This window comes from Staurois parvus, unplaced genomic scaffold (genome assembly GCF_062004578.1).
Source record: "Staurois parvus isolate SC_StPar_1 unplaced genomic scaffold, SC_StPar_1.0 ptg000694l, whole genome shotgun sequence".
In the NCBI taxonomy this organism is placed as follows: Eukaryota; Metazoa; Chordata; class Amphibia; order Anura; family Ranidae; genus Staurois; species Staurois parvus.
In genome coordinates this window covers 5,239,559-5,257,641 of record NW_028318490.1, presented here as the reverse complement: position 1 = coordinate 5,257,641, position 18,083 = coordinate 5,239,559, and the positions used below count along the sequence as shown (strand labels likewise).

The 18,083-nt window shown below is 39.3% G+C and overlaps 1 protein-coding gene across 2 annotated transcripts in view; it reads left to right on the top strand.

Annotated features, from left to right (window-relative positions):
* The window catches only part of WDR74 (WD repeat domain 74), a 63,728-nt gene extending 47,098 nt beyond the window's left edge, over positions 1-16,630 (top strand). For both annotated transcript variants that reach the window (XM_089652865.1, XM_089652866.1), the window contains exons 5-11: positions 47-190; positions 935-1,036; positions 2,849-2,949; positions 4,082-4,137; positions 4,621-4,763; positions 8,919-8,975; positions 16,082-16,630. In XM_089652865.1, coding sequence (XP_089508991.1) covers positions 47-190; positions 935-1,036; positions 2,849-2,949; positions 4,082-4,137; positions 4,621-4,763; positions 8,919-8,975; positions 16,082-16,267 — 789 coding nt within the window. In that variant the 3' untranslated portion in view covers positions 16,268-16,630. The remainder of the gene's footprint in view (positions 1-46; positions 191-934; positions 1,037-2,848; positions 2,950-4,081; positions 4,138-4,620; positions 4,764-8,918; positions 8,976-16,081) is intronic.
* The last annotated feature ends 1,453 nt before the right edge of the window (positions 16,631-18,083 follow it).

Here is an 18,083-nt window from a genome sequence, read left to right as displayed (position 1 = left end):
AATGGTAAAACGTAATATATTTAAAGAGAAAATGTATTTGTATCAGCTTGAGGTGCAGGTTGGTCCTGGAGTAGCAAAGATGCGGCAGTGTGATGTTCAGCGAAACAAAGTCGGGACTGGAGGAAAAGAGCATGACCTAAAAATCTGGGATTTACAAAGAGCAGAGGAACCTATCTTCAAAGCCAAAAATGTAAGTTAGGTAACACGCATAATAACATGTGTAAAACTATTCTCATTCAGAATGTTAACTGTGCATCAATGTCCGTTACCTTCTCCCTATATGGATGGCAGTAAATACAAATTACAAAGAGTGTTAAAGGATGCCTGCTTTTGGATCAGACCAGATGAATTTAATGGTTTGTATGAACATCATGTAGCCATAATTAGGCTTGTATTGACCAGATTTGGGCTTGTGTCAATGGCATCAATTTGGAACACTTCAGAGATCATTTAGAATTCATTAACCGGTCCATGTGAACTGCTTCAAGTAGGTTTTATCCATCGACACAGACCCTCAAATTTTCAGTTTTGTATTAAAAATTGTGTTAAACACTTCCATTTGGCTTGGTCTGAAATTATGCTCAATAACCCATATAAAGTAGCACTTTTTTGTGCTTTGCAAACTGATACATTGAGGCTGATTTATTAAAGGATTTTAGAATGCTCATACAATAAATTGGATAATAAAGTTATCTTCACCCAATCCATTGTTAAGAAAATCCATTTTTTTTTTTAAAAGCCTAAATATCTAAGTAGAATGTATGCTTCCTAATATAGACAGGGGAACGCTATTTTTTAAAAAAAAAAACACTAGCCCGTGTATGAATACTGAGAAATTTTGATTGCTAAATCACGTCTTTCCCTAATGCAGTATTATGAACACAGAAATTTGTATTGCAAATCATTCATGTCTCCTTATTTTGTTTTATTTTAGGTGAGGAACGATTGGCTAGATCTCCGTGTACCTGTGTGGATTCGTGATTTGGATTTCATCCCAGAGACAGACAAAATTGTCACCTGTACAAGCTACCATCAAGTGAGCATTAAACCTCTCCAATTTTAGTTGGTGACCATACTTAAAATCTTTCACTGTAGTTTGTGATGACTACATAGTCCTTTTTAGAAGAGCTATTTAGCTAGGTCTTCCAAAAACGCTTGCATGCAGCTGCACACTAGTCCAAAAAACATACATATGGCTCTTCACACTGTATGGGGGCTGCCCAAGCAGATAAATCCTTATTAAATTAGGCATGCAGGCTTTATAAATGACCCATGTCAGAAAATGTTCCTCTGTGGCTTTCCGTGGCAGCAAAGCAATACTAGACTGGGTCCTAAAATGAGTAACGCACTTCCAGGTTGCACATGCATGTGTGCATTTCTGTTTGAACTATATAGGTAAAATTTCATTTAGCGGGGTGCTCAGCCCTTATGCCAACCCTGAAATTTGAAAATGGGACCTAAAGCACCCTATTAGGACTTGTCAACAATAACTGGGAGTTTTTTTTTGTCCGTTGTCTTTGGGGGAAGGGATGAGTCTACAGGTTTGCACTTACACTAACTTCATGATGAGGGTAAAACAAATCCTAATGCCTGAACATAATTTTGCAACTTCGATATGTGCTAATAAAACTATACATATCCTCAAAACTAATTTACGTATCTAGGTGAATTGTATCGTGTGTGTGTGTGTGTGTTTTTGTTTGTTTTTTTTTTTACGACAAATTGGGCTTTCATTTCTTGATAAATGGTATTCAATATCCATAAATTTTTTTTTTTTTTTTTTAAATGATTATCAAAGTAAAACTGGCCCAAAATGTAAAAAAAAAATACTTTTTTAAAATGTAGCTGTATTTTTCTTGCTACTACCATAACCTACCTCCAAAGAACAACCCAAAATAAATTCTCCTGCTTGTGACAATCTGGACATATGTGTATGCTGTTTGTATCTGACCCTGTATAACCCAAAAAACAAAACCTTTTTTTAAAATCCTTGTCACTGACCTTTTTGATCCTGACATTTGACCGTGACTCTAACCCTGACTTAAATAAAACCTTTTGTATTTGGACAAAATTGATATAGCATACAGTTCAGTTTTAACCACGTTATAGCCGAATGATGGCTGCAGCACGGTTGTCAAGTTCTAGGAGGGCGCCATATGATGTTCTCCCAGAACGCGCGCCCCTGGCAATCTCCGTGATTGCTGTGTCCTACGGATTCGGCTAATCATGTGATGAGGTAAAAGGCCAATCATAGCGGCCTTTTACCACGTGATCAGCTGTGTCCAATGACACAGCAGATCACGAAGTAAATACAGTTGCTGGTTATCGGAAGCGCTTTCCTCACGCTGTCACAGCATTGGGAAAGTACTGCCGATTAACTGACAGCTGTCAGAGCAGATCGGCACTGATGACCAGTGCCCTGCAGTGCTGCCAGTCAGTGCAGCATCATCGGTGCCTCCTCATCAATGCCATCCAGTGCTGCATATCTGTGCCACCTCACCGGTGCTGCCTCATCAGCGCACATCAGTGAAGGAAAAAAATTACATGTTTGCTAAATTTTATAATAGAAATAAAAAAACTTTTTTTTTTTCTCTTTCAAACTTTTTCTTTTTTTGTTTATAGTGCTAAAAATAAAATGCCCACTGACGATTACATACAACCAAAAGAAAGCTCTATTTGTGTGAAAAAAAATTATAACTATTTCATATTGTGTTGCAAGACCGCAAAATTGTAATTCAAAATGTGATCGCATTGAAAGCTGAAAATTTGGCCTGGGAATGAAGGGGGTAAAAGTGCCCGGTAGGCAAGTGGTTAAGCAGTGCTTGTACTGATGAGATCTCTCCACCAGGTTAGAGTGTATGACCCCAATACTCCACAAAGACGCCCAGTTCTGGAGGCTTTATTTGGTGAGGATCCACTGACAGCACTGAGCATTACTCCAGATGGCAGGTACTCTCCTTTTAATAAGCTCCTTTTTCTTTTCCTGTAACATGTTTCCTTTTTATGCTTTTGTTGTGACATCAAAGCACTGTGTTGGCCTGAAAACACTAAACTCTATTTATGGGCCTGAAAGAAGAAAAACTAATAGACTTTTATCATGTAATTATTGTACTGTAGTTTAGAAAATGGAGAAACTGACTTCTCCCACCAGAACATTCATTCAAATTCGATGTAGTCTTCATGTCTGAGTAGTAATGAGACCTTTGAAATTGGACTAATCCTGTGTTATAAAACCTCCGAGAAATGATCAATGATGGGCATTTGCTCTTCTCTTTGGTTCTCCGTTTGAGCATATCCTTATAAAAATGAGATTTGATTTTCTTGCCGTTTTGGCACTTCTGCTATGTACTTTGCTATGTATAATATGTCTGTTGAATGTGATTATGCTTTGGTTTTGACAGACAAGTTCTTGACTAATCTTGTGAATTAGGCTGTTTTTCACATTGATCTGTTTTTTTCCACCTAAAAAAAAAAAAAAAATGGAAGAAAAACGCATGACCATGTACTCATGTGGAACTCTTCACACTGATCCGTTGCAGGTCTGGTGCTTTAAAATCCTGCTTGCTCCAATTTTGGTGCAGTAAGAGAAAAAACGCACCAAAGACACACCTCCCCATTGAAATCAATGGAAAACTCTGTAAAAAAGGAATTGAAAATGTGAGTTTGGTGTGGTTTTTGAGTCGCATGTCCTGTTAAAAAGAAAAAAAAAATGCACCACAAACACAGTAAAAAATGCATATGCATGTTGCTTCAATATTTGCTATGGATCAGTAAAAAAGTAGCCTTACCGGGTTAAAACCGAATTCTTGCGGATGATTAACCTCACTCAGCATAATATACTTTTAGGTAGTTGCTGCCAGGTTGCTTTTCTCATTGGCTTCTTGTATATCTTCGAAAGTACAGGAGTGAGAGATTCCCAACCGTGGCTGGCTTATCACGGTGTACTCTAGTTAGTCTCACTCTTACTGTGGTCTTCCTAATAATGTAGTATAAGAGAGTGCAACATGTCAGCATCTTCCCTGAACTTTTAATTTGCATGTTTGAAATGGCTTAATTTGGAACTCTTTGCTTCTTTATACAGGTCTGTAGTGGTTGGAAATTCTCATGGTAACATGGGTGTAATTGACTTGAGGAAAGGTAAGGATTTTTTAATTACAGAGCAAGCATACTCTTATAATACAGATGCTCCTTCAATATATAAAACCAAATCAAGTTATTTGTCAAATATATTGACATTTTTTTTTTCTTTATTCTGCTGTTTCCTGAGAGCTAAACTGGAAACTTCACCTGTCCAGTCAGGTTAGATTTCATGACTAATGGCCATTAAAGGGAGGCCTGCAGACACTTTAAAATACATATGTTTTGTATAATAAAGTCATTATCCATAGTATTCCTCCTAGATATGCATAATTTCAGCTCTTGAGTCTCCTGTCTGCAGTGGTGACTATTGAGCAAGCGCAGTGAACAGATATTCAGAGTTGTCCCTATATACAACAGAAATGCCTCTCCATCCTTTCTGCCTCTGGATTTCTGTGTTCATTAACCACAGCATTGTCGGCTAGTTAGTTGCCCATGTTCATTGTCCCTTTTGCTAAATGATTTGTATTTTTCTATTCTTAGGTCGCCTCTTATGTTCCCTGAAGGGTGGCGCTGGTTCTGTGCGCTCCATTCAGTGTCACAAGTCTATGCCTGTTGTTGCTTCCTGTGGCCTAGACAGGTTTATGCGGCTCCATAGTATCAATGACAAGCAGCTTCTACACAAGGTAAATATCATAGGGTTTATGACCGAACATTAGTTAGCAATGGCAGCTCATATTTGTATTATAAAATGTGTGCGTTACCAGAAACCTGTGCTAAGAGAAATATGTATACTGCAGCTGCTGACCATTTTTTATTTGCTAAATTCTGGTTGCCAGGCTCCTACGCTGATCCACTGGCTTCAGTACTTTGTAACTGAACCAGGACTACTATGCTGATTAGGAGGGCTGACTTAATTTGCTACATACCTGTTCTGTAGTAGAAACTCAATTTTAGCAAATGGATCACCCTTACAGCTAGCTTTTCAGAAGGAGAGATGACCAGTGGTATCATATTTCCTCCATCACTGGTTAGATAAATTGTATTGCAATTACATTTCTTGTGAAACAATTCCACAACACTGTAGCATAATACCTGACTGCTGTCATGTGTTTTCGGTAAGTAGAGCACTTGACAGCAAAACTGACAGTGTGAAAGGTTTGTCTGGGGCTATAGCCCCTAAAGCCCAAAGGGTTCACGCTAGTGGTGCACCGAAATGAAAATTCTGGTAACGAAACCGAAAATTCAAAATGAACTTGGCCGAAAACCGAAATGCGCAGTTTTTAAAAATGAATATATATTTTTTGGAAAAAAAAATACACTTTGATAAAAAAAAAAACAATATATACCCCAATTGTTTTGTAAAATATGTAAGAGGATGTTACAGCGAGTAAATAGATACCCAACATGTCACGATTTCGGGATGTGCACGCTCGTGGAATGGCATGAGACTGCGGTACTTAAAAAATCTCCATGGGAGTAAATTTAAAAATTTCTACAGGTTATCAGTGTAAAGTTAGAGGAGGTCTAGTGCGAGAATTATTGCTCTTGCTCCAACGTTCGTGGCGATACCTCACCTGTGTGGTTTGTACACCATTTACATATGTGGGTATGGCCTACGTATATGTTCACCACTATGTGCGAGCATGGGGGGACGGGGCACTTTAAACTAAACTTAAAAAATGTATTTAATGGTGGTGGGGGTTTTTTTTTTTTTTTTGCACTGTTCCTTTTAAAAAAAAAAAAAAAAAAATTATAATCACTTGTATTCTTATCACAAGAAATGCATTCATCCCTTGTGAAAGAAATAATTAGTGACAGGTCCTTTTTATGGAGATATATGGGGTCAATGAGACCCCACATCTCTCCTCTGCAATGTAAAGCATTAGATAAAAAAAACATTGATCTAGGGCTTAATAATAAAAAAAAAATGTCCGGAACTGGAAGGGACATCGCTCCGGTCCTCCAAGGGCATAGAGATGTGTGGCGGCCATCTTTCCTTCACTCATCTCTATGCCCAGCGCCGGGATCGATGGTTTCTCAGGTAAGGCTGAACTACCGGGTGGGCGGTGGCAAGGGGCAGGGTTTTTTCGGCACCTGTATCGGTGCTTTTTTTCATTTCGGCCAACAGCCGAAAGGGTTGTATTCGGCCAAAACGTTTCGGCCACCGGCATTTCGGTGCGTCCCTAATTTTCTCTAATGAACCAATATACCGTACCTAAGATGGCTTATAGTACAGCATTAAGAGTAACATAATATCCCAAGAGTTTATCTGAACGTTTACTTTAGGATAATTTACAAAGCTATAACTCATTTATTTTACTAAATGCTCATCTTAAAACGGTAGTAAACGGTAGCAACAAGAAAAAAAAAAAAATTTGGTCCTGGGCAGTTTAATCCTAGTATGCACCACATACTAGCACATTATTACAGACTTGTCCTCCAGGCGCACGCTGTCACCACTGTAGCTGCTTCCATCTTCACCCGATCTTCCTTCTGGGTTTGCGGACTTCGGCAGTATGAATGGCCAAGCTGCGATGACACGTGCTCGGGAGATTTTGTTTGTGGCACATGGTTCTGAACAAACAGCACAGGTATGCCGTTCTTCATAGCGCATACGTCGGTGATGTCCCTTACTACTTCTAAAATAAATATCTAAACCATGCATGTTTAGGAGATATTTGCTGTACTTTTAGGTAAGCCTTATTATAGGCTTGTGCAATTAATAGAAGTAGGTGCTCATCAAAATAGTGCAATCGTGATCATCATACAAAATAACTATGAATTAACATGACATATAATAACGTGTCATAAAAAAGTGCTCACGGGGGGATCTCTCCCTCCACAATGCCACTCTTCCTGTGGTTGGCGTTCGTTTCAGTGCCGAGAAGTGACATCACAGGAACTAGAAATGAGGCATACGACGCGAGCCAGGCAGTCATCCCTTCTGGGCATTAGAACGCAGGACAAGCGGCGATGTGGAGGGAGTGATTCCCCCCAGTGAGCTGTTTTGGGTTGGTGCTGCTTGTGGCACCTGCAATATGTGAGTGGAATATATTTTATTTGCACGTTTTTGAACAAGGAATTTGCTGCACTATGATTATCTTCTGAGATACTGAGAATGGAGAAGGTGGTTTAATGTCATTTGATTGGAGGAGGTTGAAGGATTCTGCAGGATTGTACATCACACCTAAGGCATACAGGATCTGTGTCTACAAGCTTGTTGGCTACTTTGTTAGCTGAGTTGATCTAGTGAGTTCCCATTTCAGCCATACATGTTGGTGGAACACAATCTGGAGTTGCAAGAATTTGTCACCAGTTGGACTGTTGCATTTGAACAATTTTTGAGATTTTGGATTTCATGTTTTTTGTGACACATTTATTATATATGTTATGTTGATTCATAGTTTATTTTGTATGAGTATCACAATTTCACGATTTTGATGATCACCTAGTTCTATTAATTGTACATATATGTTAAGTGTTGCTTTACTTATAGGGACAGCTGCCTATTTTTATTGAATTATATTATTTTAGTTCACAATTTTGTTTAGGTTGGCACTGCTGCTTTTTGCCTAGATCGCATAGCTTATTATAGGCTTGCCTATAGGTAAAAATCAACCAAGGGAGTTTACTCCCACTTTAAATGGCAAATAGTTGCTATTTTTTTGCTGCACACAATTGTTGTAGCAAAAATGCATTGGTTTTTCCTTTTTTACGTCTTGTCCAAGAGTAAACTAATGGGCCTCGGTTCAGTCGATTTTCAGCCTTGAGTGTGGGTTCAATTATATGCGGTGTGACTTTCAAAGGGATTTTTCAGCAGTGCTGATACGATTCAGATGCAGAGGAGGAGGAGAACAAATTGCTTAAATCGTGTTCGAAGCTGAGATGTGCAATTTGGAAGCGTTCCCATTGAAGACAATGATCCTGGAACTCACACAGCATTTGGGCTGCACTGCTCTAAAAATGCACAAGACCCTTTTCAAAGTTGCACTGCGGGTGAACAGCCACAGTAGAACAATGTTATTTGACATGTCATGCGATTTCGAATGCGTTTTAGAGCACACGGAATTGCATATGTGTGAACTTAGGCTAAATGTCTCCTAAAGGAAAATCTTTAGTTTAACTTGTTAAATGTAAATGTTTTGAGTATTTTTGGTTGTGACATACTGTGTATTGTATTTTATATTCTTTGATAAAACAGGTTCTTTAATCATTCCAGCCACTTGGTGGAGCTTTTTTGCCTGTTGGTTGCATCACCATACAGTAAAGCTACATTAATATCTGTGTTTCTTGTTGTGTAGTTGCAGAGCAGTATGTTTTAGACAAATGTTACACTAAATATAATTCCACATTCACACACCTTTATTTTGGTGCGATGCATTCAAAAATACTCTCCTTCCTACATTTATTGGTGAGGAATCCCTTTCCATAGGAATAGATGGTAATGTATATGAAATGCAACCTGAAACACATCTAAAATTCTTTGGGGTTGATTTACTAAAGGCAAATTGGCTGTGCACTTGCAGTGATTTTCCTTTTTGAATATATAGTAAAGCTTCACTTTCGAAATACCCAATCAAAACCGCATATGAATGTAGCCTTAAAGTGCAAGACTGTTTCTTGTTGACAGATCTATCCTTACTATGTGGAACAAAGTAGAGTGTGTGTGCTCCACTATTAAACTCCTTACATAACACACATTTATTGCATAATTAACAAACTCCAGTGAAGCTCTTTATTCCTAAGGTAATCTATAAATATAGTGAAAAGTGTGATAGTACAGAGGTTGTTTTATACTTACCTGACTAGTATTGATTTTCTTTTTGTTCCTTATACAGGTGTACTTAAAATCACGGTTAAATTGTCTTCTGTTGACATCACGTGACAAGTGGGAGGTAAGCTGGAAGCATGCTCGCACGGGCTAATAAGAATTTTCTCTTTAAAAAAAAAAGTGCGTAGTGGATGTTGTGGACCCTGAGACACAAGAGCAGATTGGTATGTGTGAAATTGTATGAATAGCCCTTCTTCTTTTTTTTTTTTTTTTTTTTGGCTGAAGAGGAGAGATTAAAACTCAGATTCTCTGGTAGATGCCCACTCGCTCTTTGAATGAAACCATACCCAAAATGCATTCAGTCCATTGCATTAAAAACTTTAAGCTCAACATACTGATAAAATGGAGAACATTCTCCCCACCTGGCAACCCTGGACATCTCGCTTCTTCTGGGATTTGACCAGGACCTTCTGTCTTGTGCGGGTGTGCAGGTCTGTCCATAAATTCCCTTGCTCTTCTGGCTTCTTTTATTTCTTTGTTTTTCCCTCCCTGCTTTGCTCTTCCAATTCCCCCCACCACAATTTTCTCTTTATCAGTGTTTAATTTTATCATTGAAAACATTTTCATCACAATTTTCAGCAGCTGCGTATTTCCAGTGACAAAAACTAGATGAAAATTACCCCACATTTTGGTCAACTGACGAAAACAATGACAAAAATCTGTTTAATTTCCGTCAATGAACAAAAACGGAATGAAAATGTGAGGGAGGGACATTGACCCACCTAAACATCTGGTTTCCGTGGAGCTCTGCCTGTAAAGCCTGTGAGTGTTTCCCCTGCCAGCAAGCAAGGTAGCGACTATAGTGTGTTTAGTGGTGTCGCATGCTTGGCACTGTGCATTAGAGGCCTCCTCAGCGCACTGTCTAGAGCAGCAATGGGCAAACTACGGCCCGGCGGACCTTTTAATCCGGCCCGCGGAGCGTGATACATTGGCTGTCAGGATGTGTGTAGGCGGGGCAGCGTGAGGAACGTGAGGGGAGCTAGGCTCCTCTCACAGTCCGCCCTGAAGACTGGAACGGCGCGGGAACACGGTGAGAGGAACGCGCGGAGCAAAGGTAAGTGAATTGACACAGGGGGGACTTGGCTTACTACTTGGGGAATGAATTACTATAGGGGGGATGAATTACTATATGGGGGATGAATTACTATGTGGGATGAATTACTATATGGGGGATGAATTACTATGCTTACTATGGGGGAATATTACTATACTTACTATGGGGGAATATTACTATACTTACTATGGATGACACATACACATCATTCATCTACTCTTGGTCCAGCCCCCGGGTCCAATATATGAACCCATTGCGGCCCTCAAGTCAAAAAGTTTGCCCACCCCTGGTCTAGAGTGTCTGTGTAGTTTGTGCAAACCTTAATACCAGACACTAACACTTTTTTTTTCTCCAATATGAGTTTGGAAATTCTAGAGAAGAGCTTAAATATTGCTTTACAATTTAACTAAACCTATTTTAATCGCCTAAAATGTACTGCAGATTTTAGTCTATTAAATATGACTACAATGCAACTAAAATGGCATTTTAGTCAAAAAACTGACTAAAAGTAAATCGAAATTTGATGCCAAAATTACCACTGCTCTCTATACTACATTGGAGTTCCCCCCCCAACAAAACCCTCTCTGGGAATATCCTCTTGTTTTATATATCTGACCCTGCCAAACATTTAATTTGACATCTTATACCTCAATCTGACAGTTTGAGGGTTTATTGCAACCTCAAGGTCTTTACCTACGTTCTCTCCCTAGAGATTCTAATAATTTTCTGTAATTGTTTTTGAAAACAAAAAGGATTGTACAGTAAAAAGACACATCTGGGAGTACACCATATGCTGGAGATCCGTCTCTAATCTTATCTAACATAATCTGATGTCCTCATTTTATATACTTGTGTAGAGCCACAGTATTTTGAAGTTGAGACTCAGAAAAATGCTCCATTATTTGCTGTTGATCATCCTGACATTGAATTGATTGTGAAATCTCCTTTTTCACCAGGGCTGATCTCCCCACACCACAGTGGGGTATTTATTTTTTTGCACAGGTTTACTTTTGTTGTCTGTGTCCACTCTTAGTGGATTCACCCTATATTTGTCCTGGGGGATGGAGACAGAGTAATGGAAAACATTAGGAATATCATTAATGATCATCTTCTGAAAATGCTATTTATCTGATATTCTGACAGTCGGGGAAAGTCGGAATGCCTTATCCTGATCAAGGAATTTCACAATCATGACTTTGGTCTCTGCATACTGTTGTTTCTTATTGGTCCTCATCGGTATAAGGTGTTAAATCTATGAAGCTATAGGTAAGGTTTTGCAGTTACCCATTGAAAGTAGAACTGAAGGTAAGACTCTTATAGAATAAGGGAGGGCTATTACCACTGTAATATTTTTTTTTTTTTTTTTTTGCCATCTGTGTTTCTTTTGGGACACTTTCCCTTCACTTCCTGTCCCACAGCCAAAACCAGAAGTGAGAGAAAATTTGTCCAAAGTAAGGGAATTCATGTTTGTCACTGGAAATAGTGTTCCCATTGAAAGATTTCCCCTCTATACCTCTTCTGGTGGCAACACAAAATTTTGGGTTCACTTTAACTCTTGGTGATAATGGTGAACAAAAAAAATAGAGAGGGTAAATCATCTCAATGGGGCATAGACAACAATAAATACCTGACAGGTGTTCTAATCTCTCTCCACTTTGTCCAAACCAAACAAAAAATGCCTTTATGGTTATGCTTTAACCTTGTTGCAACTACATAACACATATATATGCTGCGTCCAAAAAATGGCATTTAATCCTGGGCACCACATATGTTTCTTTGTTTGTGCTGGTAGTGCACTCCCAGCACTGAGACTGGGCTGTCAATGACAGCCCTGGGTCTCCTACCAACTACTGGAACCCAGGAGAACTGGATCTCAATCACGTGATCCTTGTCATAGCCTCTGATTGGCTATCACAGTGATCATTTTACTCTGTAGCCTGTCTTTGTCTTGTTTCTCCTCTTTTGAAGAGGAGAAACAGACTTTTTTGCTACAATGTATTTTTACCTCCTCCCTAGAGGAGATGTCTATACAAAAAAAAAAAAAGTCTGAAGAAAAAAAAAACAATCCAAATCAAAGGAATACAAATGTAGATTTAACTAGTTTTAGGGCTTGACCTAGTTTACGGAGCATATATGGCAATGTACATTTTGAGTTAAGTCGGCCATACATAGATCAAAAGTTGGTCAGTTCAGAATTTTGATCCATGTATGGGCGCCCTGGTTGTAGTCAAGTTGATCTATCGATCGACTGCCTTAGTGGCAGTATATTAGTCAGTCAGTGGCAGTGTTGTGGTCTGTATTTTAGGTAAGAAAAATAAAGTATTTAGTGTCATTGTAAGTGTCAGCATGTTTAGGTAGGCACAAAAAAAAAAAAAAAAAATGCATACTATAGTTACTTGGCCCTCCTATGGGATCATAGTATTGGCAAGTTTTTCTTTCATAATAAAACAAAATCAAGAGATATCCTTTACCATTTACCACCAGATGAAAGTCCAATCTTTTGTGAAAAAAAAAATCAAGATCTAATGCACCTGGATACACTAAGTAGTTGCGATGATACAGTTGTGGCCAAAATTATTCAACCCCCAATGCTGTAAAGGGGTTTAGGGACTATAGTGTACATTTGGAATTGTATTCAGAATCAAATCCTACAAGGACGTTGTAACTACCCAAATGCAACTAAAATGACATCAATTGTTTATGTAATACAGTAGTAAATGGTTCTTATGTGGTTTCTTCATTGCCACAATTATTCAACCCCTTAAAGACTACCACTCTGAAGAACAGAGGTTCATACAGGTGCTTTCCATCAGGTATTGAAAACACCTGTGGATGTCACCGAGCAGCAATCAAGCATAATAAGCACCAATTAGGCAGCTTTAAAATGACTGTGATACTCAGCTCCTTCTAGACATTTACTGGTGTGGTTACAAACATGGTGAAGGCAAGAGAATGGTCCAGGAAGACAAGAGAAGAGGTGATTTCTCTTCACAGGAAGGGCAATGGCTATAAGAAGATTGCAAAGATGTTAAACATACCAAGAGACACCTTAGGAAGCATCATTCGCAAATTCAAGGCAAAGGGCACTGTTGAAACGCTACCTGGTCGTGGCAGAAAGAAGATGCTGACTTCGACTGCTGTGCGCTACCTGAAGCGTAGAGTGGAGAGAAGTCCCCGTGTGACTGCTGAGGAACTGAGAAAAGATTTGTCAGATGTGGGTACAGAAGTTTCAGCCCAGACAATAAGACGCACACTGCGTAATGAAGGCCTCCGTGCCAGAACTCCCAGGCGTACCCCCTTGCTGTCTCCAAAGAATAAGAAGAGTCGACTGCAGTATGCCAAAAGCCATGTGGACAAACCACAAAAGTTGTGGGATAGTGTTCTGTGGACTGATGAAACAAAATTAGAATTGTTTGGGCCCATGGATCAACGCTATGTTTGGAGGAGGAAGAACAAGGCCTATGATGAAAAGAACACCTTGCCTACTGTGAAGCATGGTGGAGGGTCAATCATGCTTTGGGGCTGTTTTGCTTCTGCAGGTACAGGGAAGCTTCAGCGTGTGCAAGGTACCATGAATTCTCTTCAGTACCAGGAGATATTGGATGGAAACGTGATGCAGTCCGTCACACACCTGAGGCTTGGGAGACGTTGGACCTTTCAACAGGACAATGATCCCAAGCATACCTCCAAGTCCCCTAGAGCATGGTTGCAGAGGAAAGGCTGGAACATTTTGGAGTGGCCATCGCAGTCACCAGACTTAAATCCGATTGAGAACCTCTGGTGGGACTTAAAGAAAGCAGTTGCAGTGCGCAAGCCTAAGAATGTGACTGAACTGGAGGCCTTTGCCCATGAAGAATGGGCGAAGATACCCGTAGATCGCTGCAAGACACTTGTGTCAAGCTATGCTTCACGTTTAAAAGCTGTTATAACTGTAAAAGGATGCTGTACTAAGTACTAAGATTGAATGTCACTTGGGGGTTGAATAAAACTGATAATGCTGTGAGCACAGAAAAGACATTTGTGGTTATTTCATTATAACTGTTATGTTATATTTGTCTGACCTACAAGTGCCTCTTTAATGTAAATGTAAGCAAGATGACTGAATGATCAAAAGCAATGTCAAACTGGCCAAAACACTCAATTTCAGTGGGGGTTGAATAATTTTGGCCACAACTGTATGTACAGTTATACGAACACCTCAAAGTTGCATAATTGGACTTGGGTATTAAGGTTTGTTGTGACCTTTGGCATGATGGGAGTAAAATATTCAGCTTTTGTTAAGGCAAAGCAATTTTTCATGTTCTCTAAAAAGTGCTAAAGACAGTAGTAGGTGACCAGATTTGTACCCATCTGACTTCCTGCAGGCTGTAATAGGCACTGGTTGTCACATGTCTGTGAATACTTGGCCATACCATTACAACTAGTTTGCATAAAAAGTATAGGAGGTTGCAGGTTGGTCTAGTGAGGGCTTTTGTGTTACAGGTCAAGGAGGCACCTATTAAAGCCTGCATGCAGGCTATGAATAACCTAGGGTTCAAAATTGGACATGGAGCCCTGAAGTTTGACTGTAAGCTTTTCATTAGCCAGGGATTAGTGTAATCTAGCTTTGACCTCCAAAATATGAAGTGTCTTAGACACACTTTTGCAATAGTTTGCATGCCCTCAGTCCTTTAATGCCCTCAGTCCTTTAATGCCCTCAGTCCTTTAATGCCCTCAGTCCTTTAATGCCCTCAGTCCTTTAATGCCCTCAGTCCTTTAATGCCCTCAGTCCTTTAATGCCCTCAGTCCTTTAATGCCCTCAGTCCTTTAATGCCCTCAGTCCTTTAATGCCCTCAGTCCTTTAATGCCCTCAGTCCTTTAATGCCCTCAGTCCTTTAATGCCCTCAGTCCTTTAATTTTAACGCTTTCACTGCCAGGCCTATACGCTGTATGGACCTGCATTCGTGCTTTTGCTATAAGCACTTGGATCAGCATCCTCTGCAGAACAAACAGATAGCTCTGATCAGTGGCTCACAAGCTGCTGATTAGAGCTATTGATCTCAAATGTTAACACCACCCCTACTACTGCTTCCCTGCCTCCACCTACTACTACTACTGCTGTTCTATTAAATGTCCCCCCTGCCTGCTGGCTTCCCTCAGGTGCGGCAGGGACTTTGAAGCACAAAAACATGTCTGCCTGCCACTCTGACACCCAACATTCACACATGTAGGACACCTAATGTTAGGTGATTTATTCTTCCAAAACAAACACACCTTTTTGTACGCTTACTGATTAGTATTCCAATGTTTCTATTCTTGCTCAGTTTCTCTCCCTTATTCAACTAACGTGACCCCAGTGCTGATAGAGAGGAGCAGGGGCAAACAAGGATGCTGTGCAAATGCCTGGTGTTCTCTTTATCAAGTGATGACACCATTGGTTGTTAGGAGGCTGGTGGCTTTATGTATAAATATGTAATGCGGCACAATGAAAACCTATGGCTTTGTCCAACTAAAAAGCAGGCTTGCTCGACTTGCTGGCTTGTATGCTGTTTTTAGGCCTTTTTTGTTTCTAAGGCACCCTTCAAGAAACATGAAGGCACCCTGGTTGAAAAAGATTGGTATGTAAAGTCATAGGTGACAGCTTTCCCTTTTGAGGCTTTGATTGAAGGTGCATAAAGGGGCTTTAAATTGAGCACTTTCCTTTATATCGATGGTAGCTAAACAAACTTTGGCTAGAGCTTGTAAGCCAGGGGTCCTGACCATAGCACAGGTCAAACATAAAATGTGATTTACATATTGAAAAACTGGCTGGCACTATGATAGAATCAAATAATTTAGGAAGGTTTGGAACCCCTGGACCTCGCTTTATGTAAGGGCTCACTTTCTACCATACAGTTGTATGCATTTCTTATCTACTCTTGGGATTTTGCTATGCAAGGAGAGTTGCTACTCCTTGTGAAACATATCCACATGTGGGCTTGATGTTACTGTATTGTTTACTATATAAAATCTTTTGGGGGGGAAAAAAAAAACCTCATGTTGCAATACAGTAAATCTTTCATTATGGGTTGAGCAGTTCTTGGCTAATGAAGGTAAATAGGTATTATACTTTAAGTTATCATTTGACTCATCTTCAGGAAGAAGAGTTGGCTCCACTCCCCACAGAGGATGTGAAGGATGAGGAAGATGATGAAGTCTGGGATAACATGGAACCTGTGCTGGAAAAAACCTCTTCCAGGAAGCAAGGAGGAAAAAGGGGGAGTACCGTAGAGGATATAGCAATTGCAAATACTCTGACAAAGAAGAAAAAGAAGAAAGTATGAATTATGTCAAATGTTAAAATGCCCTGGAAGACTGATTCTCTTTCTTACAAGCAGTGGCAAGACTGTACCTATTGAGTTCCACTGAACTTTATCTACCCTACAGTTTTATGGTTCCATGTACTATGAGAGATAAGGTTGGATAGATGTTAAATTGCAAAGTCTGGACAGTCTGTTATAGATGGAGGGAGAACAAAAACATATGTTTGTGTATAATGATATTTTTATATATGTACATAATTGCCAAGGTTATATTATAAATGTCTTTTATGTCTTCTGAAATGTCATGAACTTTCATAAAGTGCTTTTGGCTGTTTATGGTTGATGTAAGTGAACTCCAACAAGAAACGTCTCTTATTTCTGCTATTTTGTTGTATCTGTTTGATAAGTGCAAAGAAATATCTCTTAATCTTAAGAGCTGATAATTTACTGTGCTCTCTGCTACTGTTATCAGAAGTGTTTCAGCTCTCTTTGGACTGCATAAACTCCACAACCCCAACCCAGTTCCCTCCTTTGCCTCTTATGGAGAGTGAGTTGTTTTGTAGGCCTAAAACACTTCCTGACCTAGAGTGACTACACTGTTTCTTCATAGATACATTGCTGTCATTGAGTGTTGTTACCATAGTACAGGAAATATGTTGGTGACAGAATCACCAAGTAAAAGAAATAAAAAAGGGTAATATTTTAGAAGAAGCTGCGCCTGTAGGGCCTGAATTTTTGTTGCAAAGATTTTCTGTATCACAATCCCACTGAAGGATCATACCCATTGCAGACAAAACTCTTGGACACAAGAAAATCTTTTGACGCAACCAATCAAGCAAGCTTCTATGTTAAAAATGAACCTCTCTATTTTACCCTGTGACAAATAAATATTAAAATAACTTCAGAAATTAAAGCTGCTGTGCACAAATGCGAATCGCAAATACTTCAGCCTAAAGTCAAAATGACAAAATACTGTGCAGCACTATAATTAACCCCTTCAACATAATGCAAAACAAAACGTGAGTATTATAAAAAAGGACTTTATATACACATTGTATAACACCAGATTATGTTTTTCACTATGAAATCACCTTCCCTGTTGCATCCAATAAATACAAAGTGACCGTATCGCTACCAGATGTCTGCTCACCTCCTGTAAATGACCTCACTTAATGTTCAGTCTCATGCAAATGAAACTTAAAACAGTGCTTTATCCTTAAGATTATTTTATTTCCAATATAACAGATACAGTTGCACTCACTTGTACATGGTGCCCAGTTGCACCTCAAAGTACAGCATGTACAGAAGATACAGTGGTCCTGTGCAATATCGTTTGCACTGCTATGATTCCCGAATGGCATGATGTCATCCAAAGGTCCTGTCCTTAGGTGTTTCGTCATCCACACATGTAACTTCTTCAGGGGAAATGTGAATCACTGAAAAAAAGCACTTTATGACCAAACATTAAGTGAGAGGTAATTTATAGGAGGTGAGCAGACATCTGGTGGCGGTGTGGTTACTTTGTATGTATTGGATGCAACACGGATGGTGATCTCATAGTGAAAAACATAATATGGTGTTATAAAAAAGGATTCTATATACATATTGTATATACTCACGTTTTGTATTGTTAAGGGGTTAATTATAACACTGCACAAGAAAATCTTTTGTTTTCAGTTAAACCCATTTATTTAATTCTATAGGCATCTTGGAAAGTTGACGTATTTTTCATTTCAACCTTGGTTTCTGTGTTTCCTTTTTTTTGGTCTGGCCTGCCTCTGACATGACTTTGTTTATACATCCTCCTGGGATATCCCTATTACATATCCCAGGAGCC